The following is a 23,720-nucleotide window of genomic DNA, read 5'->3' as shown; positions in this document are numbered from 1 at the left end:
TTAGATCGTCACGGATTCTGCTTCTGTGGAGCGTTTGCTGGGGAAGGCGGACGTCCAGCGGCCCCAGGTGGTGGAGTACTGTGTGGTCTGTGGCGACAAAGCCTCTGGTATGTGACTCCTGCTTCTGGCATGTATCATGGAGCAACATGACCTTTTATAGGGTAGGGAAATTGTTAGTTGAGAAAGAACATTTATGTAGGTTTTAAACATGAACCTCACATAATAAGCAAAGTAGTTTGTCAGATTATTCAAACTGATAGGAAAAGTCAAGAAACTGATTTTTTTCCCAAGTGCTTATATGCTATTAAGTAAATTTTTTTCTCACCCTGTTTGTGTCTCTTAAGGTGTATTGTATGTATAATTTTCCCCCATCCAAATTATCTTGCATTTGTTTTTATCCTTTCACTGAATCCTGCGTGATAAGCTTCTATGATGAAGTAGGAACCATGCAGTCCCCCTTGGAGAAGTGTATACTTAGTGAAGACCCATGCCTCTAGTGAGTTATTTAAATCTGTATTTCTGGTGTCCTTCAAGGAGAGCCCAAAGGCTTCCACAGTTAGTGCTCTGATGGAGACAGGAGGCTTGCTAGCATAGCGGAACCATAGAAGGTAAGTGAAGCAGTGAGGCAGGCAGTGGGAATGAAGAAGCTCAGCTAGAGAATCTGGGGCATAGACCTGAGTTCTGAGGCAGCTTTTTCCCACTCCACAGGACATCTGGAGGATTTACTGTCCTGGATTTCATTTTGTCTTTTTGAAATGGGGGTTGAACCAAATCTAGGAAGATGCTTAAGCAAGCATCTTCAGAAGCTTTGGTTTTTCCCTTTTTGGGTATGCCATTTCTTTGCCATTTGTACCTGTTTCTGATCCTACGTTTTCTTTGTCTTGGTAAAGCCAGTTCATCCTACCACTTAAAGGCCCATCTTCTCTGGAAGCAGGTAGACACTGGTTCTGATTGCTTTTTTTCAGGTTGTCCTAGACTTCTTCTTCAGTCTTCTATAATCGAAAGGGACTTTCTCATTGGAGGGTTTAAGCAAAATCGATTGTCTGCTAAACAAGGAGACACACTGCAGATTTTTAAAAAGCATGAAGTAAGCCAAAGACTGCCTGGTTTCCTTGTTGATCAGGACTCTGAGCTTCAAGGAAAGGCCTCATCACATAGCCTTATAGTGCCACTGTTTCCAGCTTTTAGAAGTCACCCAGATAGCAAATTCAAGGAGACATTACAGAAAAGGTCAAGACTGTATTGATATGGGGTCATTTCAGTACCATAGTGCTTCAAAGGAAAAGGAAAATGAGATCCTCCAAGTTCCATCTGTAGTCAGTGTGAACAGTGATGCCATGAAGTTTCTGAAGCAAGAGAAGCCCAGAATGAATAAGGTTGTGATGTAAAGCAGTACTTTATCAGCTAAGAAGGATGAGTTGAGGTCACTGGCTAAAGACTGAATAAATGAGAGTAATGAGCTGTGATCTGTAACATGTTCCTTGAAGGGCCGCAAGGGGGTGCTAAAAGACAAGGACAATTGACTCAGAGAGGAATGACAGACTGTTTAGTCTGGCAGTAAGGGTGGGCACTAAGCTGCCTCTATAGCTAAGGTGTGCACACTGGAGCAGTGTTGCTTGAGCTGCTCTGTATGTTGGGGTGATTGTATGCCAAGAGCAGTCATATCATATATGAGCTTTGGATTTCTGTCATGACCTTACAAAGTTTCTGTAGAGATATGGACATATGAGGTAGACATATTGTTGGGCTGCCATTAACCCCCATGGTAACAGCATCTGACAGAGTGCGCTCCAATGGGAATAGGGTTGGGATGGTTCACCTCTGCTCATGAGGAACCAGATCATGTGCTCACTCACTTCCCTTTAGGCCGACACTATGGGGCTGTCAGTTGTGAAGGTTGCAAAGGTTTCTTCAAAAGGAGTGTGAGGAAGAATCTTACCTATAGCTGTCGGAGCAGCCAAGACTGTATCATCAACAAGCACCACCGCAACCGCTGCCAGTTCTGCCGGCTGAAGAAGTGTCTGGAGATGGGCATGAAGATGGAGTGTGAGTAGTAAGGTCCCACCATGCTAGTAAATGCTTGCTAAATAGATGTTGTTTACCTTTGACTTTGAGGGGGTTGTGGGGAGGTGGTGGTGGAAATACTCAAAAAGCTTCATTGTGTTTTACCTTCTGGGCACTCAGGTGATCCAGAGCCAACACTGCTGGGTTTTGCCAGTCTACATGGTATATATGAAAGCTCCTTTCCAGATGAGTCAGAAAACAGGACAGGAGGAATGGAGAATCGGTAACACCAGCTTCAGAGTGAAGCTGGGACCCAGGCTAAAGAGTTAGAAGAAACAGCTCCTCTCTCAATCTCTGGGCCTCATCTGTTACCCATCATTCCTTCCTTTCTTTGCTCTAGCTTCCGAGTTCTAAAGAAGGTCCCCAAGTGGGAACAGCCACAAAAGGCCTGAAACCCCCATCTTAGCAGTATTCTGAAACTAATCACTCATCTTCTAGGACCATTCATTGGGTCAGTTTCTAATGGTGAAATCATAAGAACCAGGTTCCAAAATAGGCAATACAGAAAAAGTCACAGTGAACAAGCTGTGCTCTTAAGTATACAAGGATGGAAAGGAACAGAGACAGGACCCACACCAGGCTAAACTTGGTCAGTCACAGGCATATTGCAAACTCACAGTCCAACTGCATTTCGACTTAGTAGTAAGGCGTCTGCACCCAAGGCGTGGTCTCTTGCTTTTAAGAACAGTTTGTGGGCTGGGGAGATGTGTAAAGTTCCTGTGCTAGCATGAAGATGTGAGCTCTGACTTTAGGCACCTATGTAAAAGCTGGGTGTTGTTACTGATGTATGTGGTCGTAGTACTAGGGGTGAAGACAGGTGGATCACCAAGCTTGTAGGCTATGCCAGTCTAGCCAATCAGTGGTTTCCATGATCATTGAAAGACCCTGAATCAAAACAAAGATAAAAAGCAATAATAGAAAACCCTCAATGTTGATCTCTGATCTCTGTATATGCATAAACTGTACACCTTACCCCCAAGATCTGCATTTTCTTCAATTGCTTGTGACAAACATACATCATTTTAAAACTCTTTTAGTTTTAATTATGTATATGTATGTATTTATGTATACTGTGTACATGTGAATGTAGGCACCTATTGGAGGCCTTAGAGTTCTCTAGAGCTGTAGTTACAGGCGGTTGTGAGCTGTCTGAATTGAGTACTGGGAATTGAACTCTGGTCCTCTTTAAGAGTAAAATATATCCTTAACTGCTGAGCCTTCTCCAGCCCCTATATACCCATTCTTAAACTAGGTTGCTGGGAAAGAAATTACTGTATACAGTTAAACGCTTCCAGTTTGCTGAAGCTCTTCAGGCTGGATCAAATTGGACTCTAGCAAGATTGCTCTGCCATTTGTGGCATGGGATAATGTATGTGAAAGGTCCACTTGAAGATCTGCATTTTTTTTTTTTTTAAGATTTATTTATTTCATGTATGTGAGTACACTGTCGCTGTCTTCAGACACATCAGAAGAGGGCATTGGATCCCCATTACAGATGGTTGTGAGCCACCACGTAGTTGCTGGGAACTGAACTCAGGAAGTCTAGAAGAGCAGTTGGAGCTCTTAACCTCTGAGCCATCCCTCCAGCCCAAGATCTGTATTTCTTATCCTGGGCTGAACCTGACTAGTTAGTGACAGAAGTTTAAAAAAAAAAAAAAGTGGAGTATGTTGGCCTTCTTAGATCACACCAGAGTGGCAGTTTCTAAGCAGGCAACACCTGCCATCTTGAGCTTCTGTATACCTTTAGATTTGCATTGGAGTTATTGATTTTGACTCTTTTGCATTGACTGAAAAGCCCAGGGTGACCAAACACCAGAGTTACAGATTTGCAAAGAGACAACTTCAATATGTTACAGTGTTTGCTCATTTGAATCTTGTTCTCTAAATGTAAATATATGTTGTAATTTAAGCTGTACAGAGTGAGCGGAAGCCCTTTGATGTGCAACGGGAGAAACCAAGCAATTGTGCTGCTTCCACTGAGAAGATCTATATCCGGAAAGACCTGAGAAGTCCTCTGATAGCCACTCCCACATTTGTGGCAGACAAAGACGGAGCAAGGTCAGTCTCCTGTTCTTTCTCACAGAGTAGTACTGTGTTCAGTCTCCAAACTGGCCCGAGAAAGTACACTGCAAAGGGCACACACATGGTGATCCAGCTTCCCATAACCCTGGCATGTCTCTTTGATCTGCTTAACATTATTGAGGGTCACTTCAGGACACAATTGGTTAGGCTTTATTCAATAGCTGTGTGTAGCTCAAAGTACGGGCCTTTTATTTTTTTATAATATAGAAGAAAGGACCAGATGATGCCACAAACTAGCTTGTTCATTCTTTTTTAACTCGTTTTAAAGAGAGCAGAACTAAGGAAAACCAGAAATCCAAAATGGAGTACACAAAGAGCTGGAGTTGAGGGTCTCTGGACAATTCTTTGAGCATCAGTTAAAACTTTGGGAATAGCCACAGTTAGTATTGAAGGCCTAGGGGTAGTCATCTGTGTTCTGTCTTCCCTCAACCTGTAGCCTGGCTTTGTGAGGAGATTATCAGCAAAAGCAGACAGTTAGCCACTCACCCACCCTGGGGTGAGTGTTAGAGATTTTCTCTTGTAGACATCCTGGCATATATGGAAATCAACTGAATTTCTGCAAAAATTTGTACAGAAAATGTTAGGCACTACTCTGGGTTTCTTTGTGTCTTAAATAGACAAACAGGTCTTCTTGATCCAGGGATGCTTGTGAACATCCAACAGCCTTTGATACGTGAGGATGGTACAGTTCTTCTGGCCACGGATTCCAAGGTAAGTCTCTCGTATGTGTTGCAGTGCAGGCTTCTTTTCCAACTATACCTGCTCCCTTGGCCATCATAAATGATGCTGCAAGCTTAGCTTCCTGTAGCTGTATTAGTTTCTCATGATAATAATCATCCTAGGACTTGTTCTAAAGACACTGTGGTTTTGCAGACACTCCAATCAGGGCTGAATGGCAATAGTCACTATCATATGGCAGCTTTGTGGACATTCTATGGTTCTATTCCCTATTAATTTAATGCCCTTATTATACATATTGGCAGACTACCAGCATGCTGGGAAGGTAGCAGGCTGACAAATGAGCCATAGAGAAGGAACTGATAGACTGAGATGTCTATTGGTCCAAGGGGCCATCTCCCATTGTGGTGACCTACACAGTATTCTGTGGTTCTACCATAATTTATTAATCAGTTCTGTGTTTTAAAGTTTTCTACTGGGGCTGGGTGGACTGGAGTGCTACTTTATCTGTTCTGTCATTTATCACAATGTTATTGCATCACATATGCACATATGTGGATCTCTGTGTGTGACTATAACCAAGATACAAGAAACCAAAAGCCTGATATGTTCTGATGTAGTTGATAACACACAAAGATCTTCCTAGTGTGGCCCTTCATTCACACATAGAAGCTGGCCTTGAATAAACATTCTACCCTCTTCATTTCATTGCCCTTAAGTCATTCTCATGTGTGTGCTTATTTTTTAGTACTACTATTTTTTTACATATATATATTTACATATATATATATATATATATATATATATATATATATATATATATATTACTGTTATTTGTTCAATAGGCTGAAACAAGCCAAGGAGCTCTAGGTACACTGGCAAATGTAGTGACCTCTCTGGCCAACCTGAGTGAATCTCTGAACAATGGTGATGCTTCAGAAATGCAGCCAGAGGACCAGTCTGCAAGTGAGATTACTCGGTATGAGCCCCTCTGATATTCTGCATTCCCCAGGCACTGTGTTGTAATGATAGATACTAGCATTTGGCACCTATGCTGTAAATATATTTTATGTTTTGATTTTTGGTCCTAGAAATCGACCTCTGCCTCCTATGTATAAGACAAATGCTGTGCCAGTGAACTACATACTTCAAAAATACTCCAACTTGTGTCTGATTAAATAACTATAAAGTCAAAACAACCCTACATATCTGTTGTCTTCCGCAGTTAACTATGGGAATCTTAGTTAATGGAGGAGGACCTGCTTATATCATGTGACATAAAGGCAGTCAGAACTGCAGTTCACTCCTTACACAGGGTCTTCATCAGACAAATGTTCTTTGTCTTGAGCACTGTGTAATGAACCTGCTCAAAACAGTGTACCTCTTTCCTGTTTGCTTCTGTCTGCTCATACCTGTTCTCTGAGTGGTGTGTGCCAGCTGATGGACAGCACTAGCTGGTTCCAGGTGGCACTGGCTGGCTGCTCAGGCTATTTCTTCCCTGCGGCTTGACCATTGTGTTTTGCTCTTCTATTCTTTATTCTGGCCTTAGTGTCAGGACAGAAAAGTGCTTACTGGGAGCTAGCTACGCAGTCCTCTGCTTGGCCCTCCTGTTAGTTTGTAATAATCAGACTTAGGTGTAGATGAAACAACATGAGATATAAGTAGAATCAGCCAGGGCTTTCTTACTGTATTTGCCATTGATGTTGCCTCATTTTTGCTCACAGGGCATTTGACACCTTAGCAAAAGCACTTAATACCACAGATAGTGCTTCACCTCCAAGTCTGGCAGATGGGATAGATGCTAGTGGAGGAGGGAGTATCCACGTCATCAGCAGAGATCAGTCAACACCCATCATTGAAGTCGAAGGCCCTCTCCTTTCAGATACACATGTCACATTTAAGGTAAGTTAACATATGTTACTTACCTCCTCTGTATTACAGCCAGGTACTGTACCAATGCTAGTCTACAGTTTCAAAAGTTGGACTTTGCAATGAGTTTATTTTGTAATTGTAGCAGAATCTTGAATTCCAAAGCATATTCTTGTTGGAAATGATCCTCCAGTAAGTGTGGCACATCATAGCCAAGATACACTGCCATAGTGCTAGCCACTGAGGATCAGGGGCTGGCTGCTCTGCCTTTTCCTGTGACAGGCTCAGCCAGACACCTTGTTGGCCTCTCTACTATGTAGGGTATCATCAAATAAACTTGTTAGCAAGTAGGCAGCCAGACTGATTTTAATTATGTTGCCCACTAGAGCCATAGCCACTATCTTTGAAGAATACTAGTAGGTTCTTAGTCTGCCCAGGGCATCAGAAGGCTCTCCAGTCTATAGTCTCGAGAATGAATCTCTTATCTCAGTGCACTCTGTACTGGAGAGATCTAGTCAGTCATTTGGGTAGATAGGATTCCCGACTATAGTTGCCCAAGACTTGCTTTTCAGGTTGCCTCCAAGACACTAGACCTTTTGAGGACATCAGAGCATATGGAGAGCCCTGGCAGGCTGTTCTTCCATTGAGATGTTATTTTGCCCAGCACCTTTTCATTGCCATCTTGAAGCCACCCTTAAAAACACTTGGCCAATGAATTAGGACTAATAACAATATAGTTGAGGTGAGAGTTGTTGAAGACATCTTTGTATGGGTGAGCTGGAAAGTGTCCTATAGGCTCCTGAACCCCAATCCAGACTGCTGGACTCAAGTCACCGAGCAAGAAATCATAGAAGCTGGTGAAAGCCTTGGCTACATGGACACACATCCCACTAGTAACAGGCTTTTGGAAGTTGAGATCTGAGACAGCTACTTTGGTTGTTACCATTGTTGAAACGGAAATAGGTTGACAAAAGCACCCGGCCCTCCTTTAGCTCTTGTGTCACAACACTTTCTATTTTCTAGCTTACAATGCCCAGTCCTATGCCAGAGTACCTCAATGTACATTACATCTGTGAGTCTGCATCTCGCCTGCTTTTCCTCTCCATGCACTGGGCAAGGTCAATCCCAGCCTTCCAGGCACTTGGGTAAGTAGCCTTTATTCCTGAATGTTCTTGAGTAGTGGGATTTGTTCTTCCAGTAATGGCACACAAGGTCTCTGAGGTCCTTTGCACTGTGATTTTACAATTAACCTTATTCAGTGTATTAAATGTAGTCAGTCAACAGACTGAAGGAAACAGTAGTTCTTGTTGCCAAGGACTTGTTAAGAGATGTGTGTGGCCTTTGATAGGATGGGTGTCAGAGCAATGTTTTTTGTCTACACATCTCTTTGCCTCACTGTTGCCCGCCTGTGAGGATCACTGAACTATGTCATCTCTGCAGAAAGTCCCTCCTGCTTGCTTGTTCATGAACATCACTGTGTTTGGTGATCCTGTTTCCCTGTCAGTTCTGATGCCAGCTCTGCTATGCTAAGTAACTAATGTCCAGTTGGAGTAAGCCACCATTGTGGTATGCAGTCTGGCTAGAACATAAACAACCACATGAAAATGGGAACGTAATGAATGGATGCATGCTATGGGGTAACCACCATAGTTTAAATGTGCGAGTCTTTAGGTTGTCCACTGGTCCATAGCAGTAGCCTAGGGTAAGCAGATGTGGGTTGAGAATCATTAAGAATAGCATTTGACAGCCATAAGGCTGTGGGAAAGTCGTCTTACTTCTCTGATTCTTCAGTTTTCTTCTCCATAAAATCCTTACGAAAAGTGAAATCTTACAGAGTTTTTAATCTGAACCTTCTCCAGATGAGTAAGCACCAAAAATAGTGTGGTTGAGAAAGATAACTGATGTTGACCTCTGACCTAAATGCAAATGTACACATGCACATATACCCATACAATTGTACGTATAACAACATACACATAAAAGACATTCTTTTTAATTAGATACTCTGTATTTATATTTGAGATGTTATCCCTTTACCCTGCCCTACTCCCATCCCCCCCTTCCCCCTCCATTTGCCTTCACAAAGGAGCACTCCCTTCTGATCACCCTCTCCACCCCATTCATTGCCTTGGCATTCCCTTACATTGGGAAAACATGCCCTCCCTGGAACAAAAGCCTTTTCTCACATTGATGCCAGACACTGCTATCTTCAGCTACATATGCAACTGGATCAAAAGTGAGCACAAAGGTTGGTGTTTTACTCCATGGGAGTTTTGGAGGGTTTAGTTGGTTGATAATGTTGTTCTTCCCATGAAGTTGCAGCCCATTTCAGCTCCTTAGGTTCTTTCTTTAGCAACCTCATTGGTTACTAAAGTTACTACAAGCATACTCAGTTGTATCTATATGACTCTAGCATAGTCCCTGAGGGGGCGTCTCTGTCTGGTTCCTGCCAGTAAGTACTTTTTGGCCTCTCTACTATGTAGAGTATCATCAAATAAACTTGTTAGCAAGTAGGCAGCCAGACTGATTTTAATTATGTTGCCCACTAGAGCCATAGCCACTATCTTTGAAGAATACTAGTAGGTTCTTAGTCTGCCCAGGGCATCAGAAGGCTCTCCAGTCTATAGTCTCGAGAATGAATCTCTTATCTCAGTGCACTCTGTACTGGAGAGATTTTGTATTTGGATCAGCTGTAGTGTTTGGATTTGGTGACTGCATATATGGTGGATCCCCAAGAGAGGCGGCTTCTGAGTAATCTTTTCCTCCATCTCTGTTCCTCTCTATTTGACTTTGCATTTCCTCCCATGACAGTTTTGTTCTTTTTTTCTAAGAAGGACTGAGGCACCTCCATTTTGGCCTTCTTTTTGAGCTTCATAATGTCTGAATTGTTTCTTGGGTATTGGGTATTCAGAGCTTTCTGGGGCTAGTGTCTGCTTATTGGTGAGTGCATACTATGTGTGTTCTCTTGTGACTGGGTTACCTCACTCAGGGTGATAGTCTCTAGTTCCATCCATTTGCCTGCGAATTTCATAAAGTCATTGTTTCTAATAAATGTACCACACTTTCTGTATCCATTCATTTGTTGATATACATCTGGGTTCTTCCCAGCTTCTGGCTATTATAAATAAGGCTGCTATGAACATGGTGGAGCATGTTTCCTTAATATATGTTGGAACATCTTTGGGGTATATGCCCAGGAGTAGAATAGCTGGGTTTTCAGGTAGTACTATGTCCAATTTTCTGAGGAACTGCCAGACTGATTTCCATTGTGGTTGTACCAGCTTACAACCCTACCAACAGTGGAGAAGTGTTCCTCTTTCTCCACATCCTCGCCAGCATCTGCTGTCACTTGAGTTTTTGATCTTAGCCATTTTAACTGGTGTGAGGTGGAATCTCAGGGTTGTTTTGATTTGCATTTCCCTGATGACTAGGGATGTTTGTCGAGCATTTCTTTAGGTGCTTCTCAGCTATTCGGTATTCCTCAGCTGAGAATTCTTTGTTTAGCTCTGTACCTCATTTTTAATAGGAATATTTGATTCTTTATAGTCTAGCTTCCTGAGTTCTTTGTATATATTGGATACTAGCCCTCTATCAAATGTAGGATTGGTAAAGATCCTTTCCCAATCTGTTTGCTGCTGTTTTGTCTTCTTAACAGTGTCCTTAGCCTTACAGAAGCTTTGCAATTTCATGAGGCCCCATTTGTCGATTCTTGATCTTAGAGCATAAGCTATTGGTGTTCTGTACAGGAAACTTTCCCCTGTGCCTGTGTGTTCTAAGGTTTTCCCCACTTTCTCTTCTAATAGTTTCAGTGTACCTGGTTTTATGTGGAGATCTTTGTTCCACTTGGACTTGAGCATTGTACAAGGAGATAGGAAAGGATTGGTTTGCATTCTTCTGCAATGCTGACTGCCAGTTAAACCAACACTATTTGTTGAAAAGGCTGTCCTTTTTCCACTGAAAGTTGATAGTCTTCTTTTTTAACTGTATGTCACAGCTTGCATAAAAAGGAAAATTTGAGGGTATCTGTTCTCTCCACCATGTGGATTCTATAGATCAAACTCAGGTCACTTGGCTTAATGGCAAGAATCTTTATCTGTTGAACCATCTTGCTAGACTTATAATTTATCATCTAAGGGACCTATATATAAACTATAATAACCCACTTTCACACCCTTACTAAGTGGTGGATAGTGCTAGGGCTTTGAGTTCATAAAGCTCACATGCTTAGTCAGTCACATATAGCACACTCAGCCTTATTCTTGTGTTCCCAGACAGGACTGCAATACCAGCCTGGTGCGGGCCTGCTGGAATGAGCTCTTCACTCTTGGCCTGGCCCAGTGTGCCCAGGTCATGAGTCTCTCCACCATCCTGGCAGCCATTGTCAACCACCTACAGAACAGCATCCAGGAAGGTAGGTCCTAGGTATATGGGAATGGAGTATCTTTATCCAATCAGTGCCTGAATCAAAGCCTAGCCTGTGTCAAGAGTTGACCCAGATGATCTTTGTGAGTGGACAAACAACTGTCCTCTGGTATGTTCTGCAGTGGCATCTGTGGCAGTAGGAAGTTCATTCTGGCCCTGCAGAGCTAGCCCCTATGAACTGAGGCATGAGTTGTCATAAGAATTAACCTTTGGCAACTACAGGCTGAAAAGGTGCATTATTTTCTTATTTATTTTATGTTTATAAGTACACTGTAGGCCTTCAGACATACTGGAAGAAGGCATCATAACATTCCACTACAGAAACACTATGTGGTTGCTGGGAATTGAACTCAGGAACTCTGGAAGAGTAGTCAGTGCTCTTAACTAACATCTCTCCAGCACTTAAGTACCCTTAATTTTTTTTCCTTGTGTATATGTGCCTGTGCAGTGTGTATGCAATGCCCAGGGATTAAAAGAGGGCATCAAATCTCCCAGAACTAGTAGATTATTGAGAGCCACTGTGTAAAACCAGGTCCTCTGCAAAAGCATTGAGTGCTCTTTTTTAATTACTGAACCATCCCTCCAGGAACAAGCACCTCTCGATACTTCACTTTCATCTGGAAATGCAGCTCTTGACCAGCCTGAAATGACATGGTTCTCTTTAGAAAGTGAACTTACCCTCTGTTTGTCTGTGATGTTCCTTAAAAGACTGATTTTGTTCTTAGGTTTCCTCAGAGGCTTTGTGGTATTTTTCTAGATAAGCTTTCTGGTGACCGGATAAAGCAAGTCATGGAGCACATCTGGAAGCTGCAGGAGTTCTGTAACAGCATGGCAAAGCTGGATATAGACGGCTATGAGTACGCATACCTTAAAGCTATAGTTCTCTTTAGTCCCGGTAAGATATGTGGGGGGGACTTGTGACACTTTGCACTGTGTCTACTGATGTTTCTGAACACGGTCATATTGTCATCAATTGTGTAGGAGAGCCTTTAATACTTTACACAACTCAGAGTGTTCATAGTAAGTGCTTTGCTATCTAGTATCAATTAGCAATTGTTAAATCCTGTTCTATAGCCCTGAAGAAATGTGCCCAGGGATTCATGCTCTGAATACATTTAATTTGTACCCCAGCCAAGCCATTGGCCAAGTAAGACCACCATCCAGTGCTGTTTTTCTTGTTTGTGCTCTCCCATTTCCACTTTCTCTGGTTATGTATAATCCAGGCAGACTGAAACTCACCTTTACTGTCTCTGGATAATAGGCCTGGCTATAGCAGCTGAAGAGGCACAGGATTTCTGGTGAACACAAAAGGCACCTGGACTGGTCTCATTCTTTCTCTTTGTAGCTGTTCTCAAAACCTCTGGAGAAGTCATTTGGGCTTATCATTAACCATCATTGACCTCAACAAGCAAGGGTTCAATGTAGTTCCTATTTTTTTTCCTTAGACTCCTTACTTTGTAATAAATGTATTTATTGAAAAGGAGTCATTATATAATTAAACATGTGAAAAGAGAATATTTCTCATGTATTTAGAAGTCTGTCTTTCCTAGAGTAGCATAAAGCAGGAAGTCTCAAGCCGATTTGGGGGTGCTGCTTAGATAAGGCTGTTTGGTAGGCTCTAACTAGGAGCTACACAACCTCCTAGGACTCTTAGGCAAAGCCAGTATTGTGACAACTTTCCGATTCATTGAGCCATCCTTCAAATTCAGTTGCTTATATTTGATAAGTATCAATCAACAGAATAAAAAGAAAGATTAAGATTTCTATGACACTTTCCAAATTCAGAGAAAAAAATTGGGGTTTACTTTTCTGTTTTCAGATCATCCAGGTTTGACAGGCACAAGCCAGATTGAGAAATTTCAGGAGAAGGCACAGATGGAATTACAGGACTATGTGCAGAAAACCTACTCAGAAGACACATACAGGTGAGGCACAAGGCCATGCTCCACACGTGGGGAGGTGGTTCAGATTCTAGCAACCAGGCGAGGCCTCTGCTAGATGACTGACATCTCCAGGCGTGTAAGTAACAAAGAGTGAAGAAATAAGGGAATGCTGGGTTTGAAGCTTCTGACTGCTGGTGACAGTCAGAAAAGGAATGCTCTTCTGGAACTGACTCCTTGAGGCTCAGTTCGCTAACAAAAACGAAGACTGGCCTAAATAAGAAGTATTAGGTACATAAGGTAAATTTGCCTTTAGATAAAACTGACGAGGATAGGAGCAAGTCCTTTTATATAGGTGAGAATTGGTAATATTTTAACAAGAGGATGACAGTATAGTTGATGGCCAAAGAGTGTATGACAAGCTTTTCCAGGCCAAATTTTCTAACTCTTCCTTTTCTCCCAAAGTAAACAAAAATAACAATCCAGAAAGACATTTAGCCTGCTTTCCCCAGACTTATGTCCTGAGTAGAGTTCTTCTGTTTTAGGTTCCCTGAGCTGCCAGGACTACTACTTCTTACCCCGTACTTCTCAAAGGAAATGCTGTTGTGGGTTTTTCAATGTAAAGTCAAGACAGTCTTGTGTACATCTTCTTAGCCCAGATGCAGGTTCTCAAAACCAACTTCCACTGGGATCGTTGAAGACCTTGAGTCACAAGTGAAGGGTAACTTCAGTCTCTAATACAATGAGAATAGGGCTGTTCCCTTATGAGACCACAGTGCTCCCATAGATTTTATGGTCAATAGATGGTTTTGAAGCCTTCCAGCAGAGCCCCTCACTCAAGAACCATAATTCTGCAGCATTAGAAAGTAGATATCTCATTTTTAAGACTAAGTCAATCCTAGCCCAGACAGAGACCCAGCGAAGAGAGGGTAGAAGTGAAGGCACTTATGAGATTCAAGGCCAAAATGAGGAAAGCTTTCCTACATGAATCAAAAACTCACTTCAGCATTTCTTCAGGCTTTAATAGATAGCATATTCTATTGTATTTTTCTTTTTATATACTTTCTAGGTGTGTGTGTGTGTGCAAAAGTGGTATGTATATATGTGGGCACATTTAGCAAGGTGTTTCATTGGAGGTCGTAGGAAAACCCTTGGGGGTTTTTCTCCCTCTGTCCTGGGGCTTGAACACATGGTCAGCCTCTTTGGAACACTTACTTACCTTTTGAGCCATCTCACAGCCCAGGTAACTCACTTTTCAGGCTTTTGTGTCTCTTTTCATATTGATTCTCCTGAAGTACCCTACCTTACCTCCTCATTTAGCCCTTGAGGGCCAGCTCAGTTGGCTGGTGTTCCCCGAAGTCCAGCCTGATTTGTCTTGCTGTTTTCCTGAGCCCACTTAATCTATTTCACGCCTCAGATCAAAAAAGAACAAATTGGTGATTAGGATCTCACTATGCAGCCCTGGCTAACCTCAAATTTACTATGTAAACTAGGCTAGTCTAACACTCCTAGAAACCCACCTATCTGTCTCCCAAGTGTTGGGGTTAAAGACATGTACCATCGCACATGGCACCTGTTTCCTTTTTGCCTATCTGTGTTGGTGCACACAGCTTAGGGGTCTAAGTTCAACGACCCCTAATTTAGGTCAAAATCAGGCTTGGCAGCCAGCGCCCTCGTGTTGTGATCCCCACCATAAAATTATTTTTGTTGTCACTTTGTAACTATAATTTTGTTACTGTTATGAATCATAATGTAAATATTTGTCTTCTAATGATCTTAGGTGAAGAAAGGGTTGTAGGCCCCTCAAGGGGTTGTAACCCACAGGTAGAGAAACACTGGGTTAGAGAGATGGAACAACAATTAGAGCACATACTGCTCTTTCAGAGGACCAGGGTTCAATTCCCAGAATCCACATGGTAGCATAAAGCTGTCTGTAATTCAGTTCCAAGAGATTCAATATACTCTTCTAACCTCTGTAGTCACCTGGTATTCATCTGGAGCACATAATATATGCAGGTAAAACAGTGATACACATAAACCTAAATTTTTTTTCATAAACAGGGTAGGCATTGCAGAAGACTTAGAACATTCTAGGAAGACAAAGAGGGGGAAAATTACTTCAGCAAAAAGCATCACTCAAGGATATCTTTTTAACCTTTTTTAACTTGGCTACTGACATACTTTGCCTTCCTTCTCATGGCTTTCATGCCAAGAGGAGGAAACCATGAACATGTGGCTAACATTCTTCCAAAATGCTTCACACAAACATGCACATGCAATACAACAGCTGTGTTCCTTTTACATAGTCCCTGCACAATCTGGATCTCTCTGCTTACCAGTGACTGTAGGGTGTTGACTGTATAGCACAAGCAGGCCTCTCTTGTACTTTACTCTTCTTGCCTCAGCTTCCCGAGCAATTGTAGATATGCATTGCTACAGTATCCTTTCTTTATTGGGTTTGTAGTAGTTCATTATAGAAATACTCTGTACTTTAACCTATTGCCTGTTGGTAAATTTCCAAATTTTGTGTATGCAGATGAGAAGAGTAGTTTAAACGCATAAGAACTTCATACTTGCTGTTAGGAATGGTTTATATTTATGTGTGTGCAGGGAGGGGGTTGGGGGGCATGCATATGTTCAATTATATAAGTGTAGGAGTTAGTTCTCTCCACCATATGGATTCTGGAGATCAATCTTAGGTTGTCAGACACTGTAGCCAGTGGTCTTTATCTACTGAGACCACTCATCTCACCAATCATATGCACACATACATCTTTTGTGCATGTTCCCCTTCACGATAAACTTTTGTTATTATTTTTTTATTTCAACAACAACAAAAATCAGATTGATATAATAGGTCTGTTTGGTGTAATTCTGTGTGGTTCCAAAAGGACCTCCAAGAATTGGCCACAGTTAGCCAGACACCTCATTTCACTAATGCCTGCTCTCTCTTCCAGATTGGCCAGGATTCTTGTCCGCCTGCCAGCACTAAGGCTCATGAGCTCCAACATAACAGAAGAACTTTTTTTTACTGGTCTCATTGGCAATGTTTCAATAGACAGCATAATTCCCTACATCCTCAAGATGGAGACAGCAGAGTATAATGGCCAGATCACCGGAGCCAGTCTATAGTGCACAGCCAACAGCTGCCAACAGTGGGATGCCTCCTAGGACTGTGCAGGTGCAAGAGAAGAGAAGTGCAGCGGCGTCTTAGCGTGCACAGGTGTCTCCAGTGTGTTAGCCACTTCTGTTCATCCCAGACAATAGCAACTAAAGATGAGTAGAGCTCTTCCCTGCCCTAAGAAATGTCTTCACACCTTTTGGTGAAGCAGATTTTGGAACAATCTTTTAATTCAATTTGTATTTAGAAATTATCAAAGGGCAAAAAAAAAAAAATACTGAAGTTTTATAATGTCAGAGACTAGTATTAAAAGAACCTAAGAACAGTGTGTGTAAATACATTTAAAAAAAGTCCTTGGAATTAATAACTACTAATTACCAGGGTAATGTTAGCACTTTCTAAGCACTTATCAAATCTGCAATGTTAACATCTTACCTGCAGACAGGGCAAATGGAAAACTGTGTCTCTCGTGAAAATGCTAATGATTTCTGTGAAAATTCACTAGGGTACAGGAGACAATCATTCACATTTGTATGAGGGCAGCACTTTTAGCTGTATGCAGTGGTGGTGCTGTGCTAAATTCCTGTGAGTGAGATGTAGATTCCTGGCATTGTGTGCAGAGGACATACCTTGCAGTAACCCACTAAGAGCTGCTATGCCAGCCAGAGATGCCTGTCAGGGTCCTGATCCCTGATGCCTGTCTGCAGGCTCTTCCAGAACCTGGGTTCCACTAATTTTCAGAATTTGACTGCAGCTTATCAGAGTGCCTGTGATGAGTCATTTAATTCTTCCTGTGGCTGAAAGTACACCTAGATCCCTCTACCAACTCATAGTAACTGGAGCCTTTGACCAAAAAGTGCAAGGTGGATGATCTGTACCCTTTGACATTACCTGTTGTCCAGGTTGTGTGTGGCTTCTGCAGTGAGGGTTCCTATTCCTGGTGCGCCTGGAGAGGGGCCAGTATCTGATCATTCAGAACCTGTAGCTGGGTAGAGGCCTAGTATCCTCACTGCCTTAGATTGCTGAACAAAAGGCATCAAGATAAATACTTTCTGATCTTTTAAGTATTATGATTCCAGTGTACTGGGACACCATGCTTTTTCAATGTTCCCAGGTATGTGCTAGTCCAACAAAGCTCTCTGGGGCATGTGAAATAATGGAAGTAGACCACCTTCTCTTTCAAAAGAGAATCCAAAACCCATCCTCAGTCAGGGCACATAGTGCAGGCCTGTAACCCCAGTACTTGGGAGGCTGAGGCACAAGAATTATACATTGAAGGCCAACCTGAGCAACTTAATGAGGAAACTTCTGAGTTTTAAAGGGATCTGGGGAGTGGAGAAGTGGTAACTTAGATGGGAGTGTGCTTGCCTAGCATGCACTAGGTCCTGGGTTCCATCCCCAGTACCAAAAAGAAAGAAGAAAGAAAACCTTCATTCACAAATTCCCTCAAGTTATAATGACCATAATCCCCAACAAGAAAGAGTACAGAATTCAGTTCCAGTGAAATGAGATCTGACTTAAAGCTCTTTGCATTCCCATGGGCACCAGACAGGGGAAAGGTTGGGAAAAGTTGGTATTTGCATTTAGATTAGCAAATTTTAAGAAAAATACCTCCTGTAAGGTTAAGTTTGTATGTGTTTATGGACAAGTACAGTCATGGGGCTCAAGGCTAGACAGGCTGTTTCCTTTTGAGGACTTAGTGACACTTTATTACTGCTAGTGGGATTTAAGTGCAGAAGTATCTCTGTCTTCTGAATTCCAAGCTAGATTTGGAAGCCAGTGTTGGAGAATAGCAGGGATGGCCCGTTTCGAATGATGGAAAGGACATAATTTTGCCAGCTTAAAGCTTTTTTTTTTTTTTTTTTCTTTTTATGTATATACAGACAAAAGCTCTGGACACCATTAAAATAGAGTGAGTCTATTTTAATCTCTGTAGAGGTTTCCTGTAGTAAATCAATACATCTTACAGTTCCTGGCTTTGCTTCCCTTAGGATTTTTGAGTGTGAGCACTAGTCATTTCTAGGTCACTCAAACAGGGCCTGGACATCCTAGCTTTCATTAGGTATTTAGATCATGGTTGGATAAAAAGTACCAACCTCTAAGATGGCACTGAAGGGGACAAAAAAGATTTTTTTTTTTTTTTAATGTAGAAAAGAGTTGGTGATTCTAATCTAGTCCTTTGTAAGTTCCATCATTAGTAATGGCCAATTAACAGGGCCAAACTCCTTCACTGGATGGACAGATCTTTGTGGCCTTACCTTAACAATTGTATCCATACAATGTTTTCATTAACTGAAATCATTTCACACTTTGAATGATGCTCCATTCCATCGCTTGTCGAATGGACCTATGAAGGTCAGCCCCAGTCGTTTCTTAGAAATAGCCCAGTTGTGTCTGGGCTTCAGCTTTCATCCACCCTTGATTTATGAATCTGTGATAGTCTAAGCCTGATGAAGCAGGGCTGACCTGTCTAGACCCCTCTCAGGGAGGTGGACAGACACACACTGACGTGGCTGCTGCTGGGGTGGAAAGTTACACACCAACTTGGCTAACTGGGCTCTTTTCCATAAATATCTCCAATGTTGATAGTTCCGCGTTAAAATTTGGGATAAAATAGGACAGGAGGTATAGACAGAAACCAAATTCCCTAAGCAAGTCATCCTAGTTAGTTACTCCTCAGAATGTTAAGTGTGTCACTGTGTGTGTTGAAGGAGCTTCTTTATTGCTTAGTCTCTTTCTGAGGCTGCAGTTGGGGCTGTGCCATCTTGAGTTTCTGTATTGAAGTTCAAGAGAGTCATTTATGCCCTTGGAATGGTTTTCTAGTTTGTCAGTGTCAGTATTAGATGTGGATGGTTTTCTGATAGTCATGGCCAGGGTGGTCAACCAGGGTGGTCAGTGCGGCCCTCAAATGGAGCAGCAGCATCCACACTACATATAATTGTTTCTTGAAGGGTAGTAGTGCTCATGTAGGTCCACTGATCAGTATCCCTGACAGCTGGACCGATTATCTGGGACCTGATGTCATGGAGATCTGGAAGCCCATTGCTGCTTTCCAGGGGCTGATGGTGCTGCTGAAACTCTAAATCCAGGCCTTGAAAAGCACCACCTGACAGCTGCTTTTTTTTCTAGGGGGAAGGTCCTGGCAAAACAAATGCCCACCTCTTCCTTTGCCTACCAGTCTCCAGATTACGTGGTTCTTTGCATAAAGTCTTTAACTCTTATGTCAGTTTTTGAAGACAACTCCACAATGAGATGAGGTTGACCTAGGTGTTTTGTACAAGGTTCTGGACCTCCTCATTGAGTGCCTCCCATCAGTGTGTACTTTCTGTGCACAACCTGTCCCTTCAGCCACACTGTGCATGTCCAGAGTTACAGGCCTAGATGACTGAATGAATGTACATGTGTTCATATTATCTTTGTACAGTGTATATAATGTGTGTACATAGGTGTATATTATGTATACAGACATGTAGCCACATATTCAAACTTCTATGTTGTCAAGAGTTGATGCTAGCGTTGCTAATGTGAATAGATGTTGGTCTTGCAAGGTTCCCTTAACAGGAGCAAGGTTCCCTTAACAGGAACATTGTGATGGTAAGTTTCTTACCAATTTCATTTTCCCCGAGACAGGGAGCTGCCTTGGCCAGGTGTCACTTATTCCTGCACTAAGGCCAGAAAGGTCCTGATAGGAGGGCAGTTCTCTAAGTTTACAAGGGCCCAGAAGCTGGAAGTGATGTTAGCGTTATATCCAAAACTAAGGATAAGCCTGCTTTTCACAAACCAGTTTAGCCTAGCGGGAAGGAACTTGGTGACTGAGACTGTCAGTCTTTTCCAAAGCCTGGAGCTTTGTGTGGCTCAGAGATGGGCATTCGGGATCTCCCTTGTTTATCCTGGGCTCTGTCGGCAGGATAAACTCTTGTGTGCTCTCTGGTGGTTAAAAAACAAAAACAAAAAAACAGCCTACCAAACAGTCTCTGAAAACAATGTGGATAGCTAATTTGTGGCATATTAAAAACCGCAATTAGTAAATTATCCTAAATTAAACTACATTCTGTAAAAGTTGTATTTAATAGTAAGAAAGCTAAGGTTGACATTTTCCTCATCCACCAAGTCTATTCTATTTGCCCCCTCTGATTGGGATTTTTAAGCTGAGATGTGGACTTGGGAGACAGGGCCCAGCTTGGCAGAGGCTGCTACTGGCCACAGTGAGCGGGCACCTGGCTTGGATGAAGCCAAGTGCAAAACCTTGCCTGACAAATGGGTTGCTCTCTGTGTTTCTGAAGTAAATTACTGGAGTGTTTTAAAAAATAATTGTTAAGACTGTAGTCCTCAGTGCCTTTGGTGAGATGTGGTCTTTTTGGCTTCAGCTTCCCACTTGTGTCCCTGGCCTCACCCTTTGTGATTGTTCTATCTTGCCTGTGTTGTAGCCTGTTGTGACAATCACACTATGAAAAGTGGTTTTCCAAGTAAAACACAGGGAAGCTTGGCCGTCCCTAAATGAATCCTTTTCATTTTCTTTGGGGGCCATTGTCTTAGCAGCAACCTAACAATAAACTTAAAAGTGGCTTAGGAAGGGGGTTAAACATCAGACATTTCTAATGCTCAGCAATACGCACTTTTAGTTAATTTTCAATCTTGATATTTATACATGGAATGTAGGAAAATGCTCAACATTATCACTGTTAAGTTTTAGTGTTTGGGTAATGTTTGGTATAGACCGCACATTAAAAATGGCCTTTCTTCAGGAACGTACCATCAGTTGTCATCCCAACAGCCTGCTCATTCACGGATGCTAATGCTGCTGCACACACAACTCAAGTGCTGGAATATTTTTCTAGTCTGTTTCCCCAATTAACTTGTAAATCAGTGTTCAACTAGTTTTATAACTAAAAAGCTGCACATTTTTTTCATAGTACCTAGTTTGTACCTGTAGTTTGGATTTCTCTGTTAAGATATAACCTTATCTGCCCACCCCCCACCCACTCCACTCCCTTTTTAGAGGACATCTACTAAAGGAAAGTCCAGTGTGGAATTTTCTTGACCGGTTGTGTAACTTCTGCCCTTCATACTATAGAAAACGCCATGGATGCCATTACCTTTTGATTCCAGGTTAAAAACCTGCAGAGAGCTGCCATTTTGTACAGCTTTTCTCCCCATGTAAATGAGCTATGTAATGGCATTTAAAACCCGCATGTTGTTTTTAAACTGAATTTTCTATCTAATCAATGTCTTCAGTCCTGAAGGAGAATCTGCATTGTTGTGTCTGTATAGAGAGTTGCCATGCATGGTTATGAGCGCCTTTTACTAAATGCTGTTCAATGTGGCTTTGTTGTGGCTCAATACTACCTACATGAGGTTTATACTATTAAAGTAAACTAAAGACTAGGATGTGTGCTGCTCATTTTCTTTTCCTCAAAACCGATAACTTGTGGCCTGAACCCCTCCTGGGAACCAGCAGTGGGCAGAGACTTTTCTCCATGGCCATCCAGCATGGACGTAAGGACCGTACATACACATTTCTAGTGCTGTGATAGGGTGTGTAGTCAGACGCACACACTAGGTATTTGCTGTGGGTAAAAAATGTGTCCTCAGATTCAATAGTTGAATGAAACTGTTCTTCATGTCTTCTACACTTTACAATTGAGGGTTCAGAGGCCTGAATAAAGTACTTACTTAAAGAGCTCACAGTTGCTGCTGGTAGCACCTCAATGTGAAAACTGTCACTTCAGAGGACATCATGTCAACTCAAGTCCTTGTCATGTGTGTAAAATCTGTCACTACTAAAATGATAGATTTAAAGAGGTGACTTCTCTCCCAGCGCCAATGGTTTCCTCAGACCTGCATCTGCTCCAAGCTGTCAGTAAGAGGCTCTGTAAAAGCTTATCAGTTGCCCACATGTTGTCCCTTTAGCCTTGCCACAGCTTTGGCAGGAACCGGGGTTAGAACAAAAGTGTATCTCAAGAATTCATTCCCTTGCGCCTAGACTTTTCTTTCTTTCAAGGTCCATGCTTAGGATTGGGGCCCCGGCCACATCTGCCATGGAGGGAAGCAGTTTGTTCACTGTTACCAGCCAGTAGGGACACGTACTCCAAAGGATGACCTTTTAGGGGGCTGTGCCAAATTCTGTTCAAGCGCTTCTATCCCTTATACATTAGAGCTACAAGTACCCATTCCATTGCAGCCCCTACCTACTCTGCTGCAAAACCACAGACCAGAACCCGAGTATATAATGGAAGGGTACTGTGTGCTATAGGTATAAGGATGCCAGTGAGGCCCTGCACTGGGGGCCAGGGGAATGGGAGTGACCTGGATATGTGCAAGAGAGGGCAGTAGCCCCGGTTCTGTTGCATCTAAAGGGCCTTAGGCATTTTTAGCCACTACTGCTTTGTTTTGCCTCAAACTCATACAGCCAAATGCCAAGGGGTATGTGGTAAACATTAAATGACCCTGGAAGGTTCTGCTATCCACTGAAAGATGGAGTCTACATTGCTAAAATGGCACTAACTGGGAAAAATAACTAGAAAGTATCTGTCTGTCTCTGTTTCCCTCCCTTCCAACCTAGTAAGCAAGAATTGAGAGTCAAGTTAGCACCCAGGTGGCATCCCCACTCTCAAAGCCAGAAGAATCCTGCTACAGCTAACACAGTGCCACTGGCACTCCTCCACCCATGTGGACAAGAGATTCGTTGACTTCAGTTCACATCTACTGAGCAGAAAGACCAGGCCTGAACTGATCCTACTGCCTCAAGTCTTGTTACTAACTTGGGCTAGAGAACCTTCCCTCTCTCAAAAAGCACAGATTGCAGACTTTAGTACACTGCCCACTGTTTGCTTTGAACATAAGACCATCCACTCTGCCAGCAACATTTGTCTCACTAGCAGCAGTTACCCTCAACAGCTTCCAGAGTAGAAACTGGAGGAAGATTAAAATGAAAGAATCTGGGTCAGTTACAGGACTGAAACAACAGTCACTGACAAACTGCCTTGTACCCTCTCATCCAACGTTCTCTGATACAGATGGTCTTTAGACCAGCAAGACCAGACTTACTATGTATAAGATGAAGTCTTTTATTGACATGTTCAGCAGCTGGCAAGCCCAGCCTTCATTCTATATCCTTTAAACAGATGTGCAAGCTGGCCTGTCCATTGCACAACGTTCCATCATTTATGGTACCAGTGTAGTCCATCTCCACCAGTCATGCCATCAGTTCATCCCAGATGACCTTGCTTAGACCTAAGTATTGGCTTTCAGAGCAGCTTTGTACTTCCCTGTCATCTCCTTGGGTAAGGGTACCAGGCCAGGGCAGGGCACCTGACCTTCCACTTCGCACATGCACTCCCGCAGACAGTACTTCCGGGGGCCAAAGTTGCCTGGATGAAAGCGCTGCTGCTTCTCCAGCTCCTCCTCCCTGAGGGTCTCTCTGTCAAGGAACACACAAAGCATGACCAGGGGCTCCAGACTATAGGCAGCCTCTTCTATGTGAGGAGAAGACACTGGGAAGCAGACCACTGGAGAATCCTACAGGGGCGGGGTGAAGGAGCCTGTGTCTTAAGAGACTTTCTTGGCTTTATGTCCTTCCTATACTTCCTCAACTAAAGGAGCAG

At 42.6% G+C, this 23,720-nt stretch overlaps 2 protein-coding genes across 5 annotated transcripts in view; one reads left to right on the top strand and one right to left on the bottom strand.

The window, feature by feature from the left end:
- The window catches only part of NR2C2 (nuclear receptor subfamily 2 group C member 2), a 49,433-nt gene extending 32,382 nt beyond the window's left edge, over positions 1-17,051 (top strand). For all 3 annotated transcript variants that reach the window (XM_080914388.1, XM_080914389.1, XM_080914387.1), the window contains 11 exons: positions 5-107; positions 1,867-2,046; positions 3,975-4,122; positions 4,764-4,857; positions 5,670-5,803; positions 6,549-6,726; positions 7,717-7,838; positions 10,965-11,104; positions 11,873-12,010; positions 12,935-13,040; positions 15,953-17,051. In XM_080914388.1, the coding sequence (XP_080770514.1) occupies positions 5-107; positions 1,867-2,046; positions 3,975-4,122; positions 4,764-4,857; positions 5,670-5,803; positions 6,549-6,726; positions 7,717-7,838; positions 10,965-11,104; positions 11,873-12,010; positions 12,935-13,040; positions 15,953-16,127 (1,518 nt within the window). In that variant the 3' untranslated portion in view covers positions 16,128-17,051. The remainder of the gene's footprint in view (positions 1-4; positions 108-1,866; positions 2,047-3,974; positions 4,123-4,763; positions 4,858-5,669; positions 5,804-6,548; positions 6,727-7,716; positions 7,839-10,964; positions 11,105-11,872; positions 12,011-12,934; positions 13,041-15,952) is intronic.
- Positions 1,225-23,720, bottom strand: part of MRPS25 (mitochondrial ribosomal protein S25) — a 33,666-nt gene continuing 11,170 nt past the window's right edge. Inside the window, exons 4-6 of one of the 2 annotated variants that reach the window (XM_080914391.1) lie at positions 23,433-23,536; positions 1,940-2,021; positions 1,225-1,346 (exon numbers count right to left, since the gene is read on the bottom strand). In XM_080914391.1, the coding sequence (XP_080770517.1) occupies positions 1,972-2,021; positions 23,433-23,536 (154 nt within the window). In that variant the 3' untranslated portion in view covers positions 1,225-1,346; positions 1,940-1,971. Of the gene's footprint in view, positions 1,347-1,939; positions 2,022-23,165; positions 23,537-23,720 lie in introns of those variants that run through there. The other variant, XM_080914390.1, reaches the window with a different exon arrangement.

This window comes from Micromys minutus, assembly GCF_963924665.1.
Source record: "Micromys minutus genome assembly, chromosome: 3".
Classification (NCBI taxonomy): domain Eukaryota; kingdom Metazoa; phylum Chordata; class Mammalia; order Rodentia; family Muridae; genus Micromys; species Micromys minutus.
This window is presented reverse-complemented; position numbering and strand designations above follow the sequence as displayed.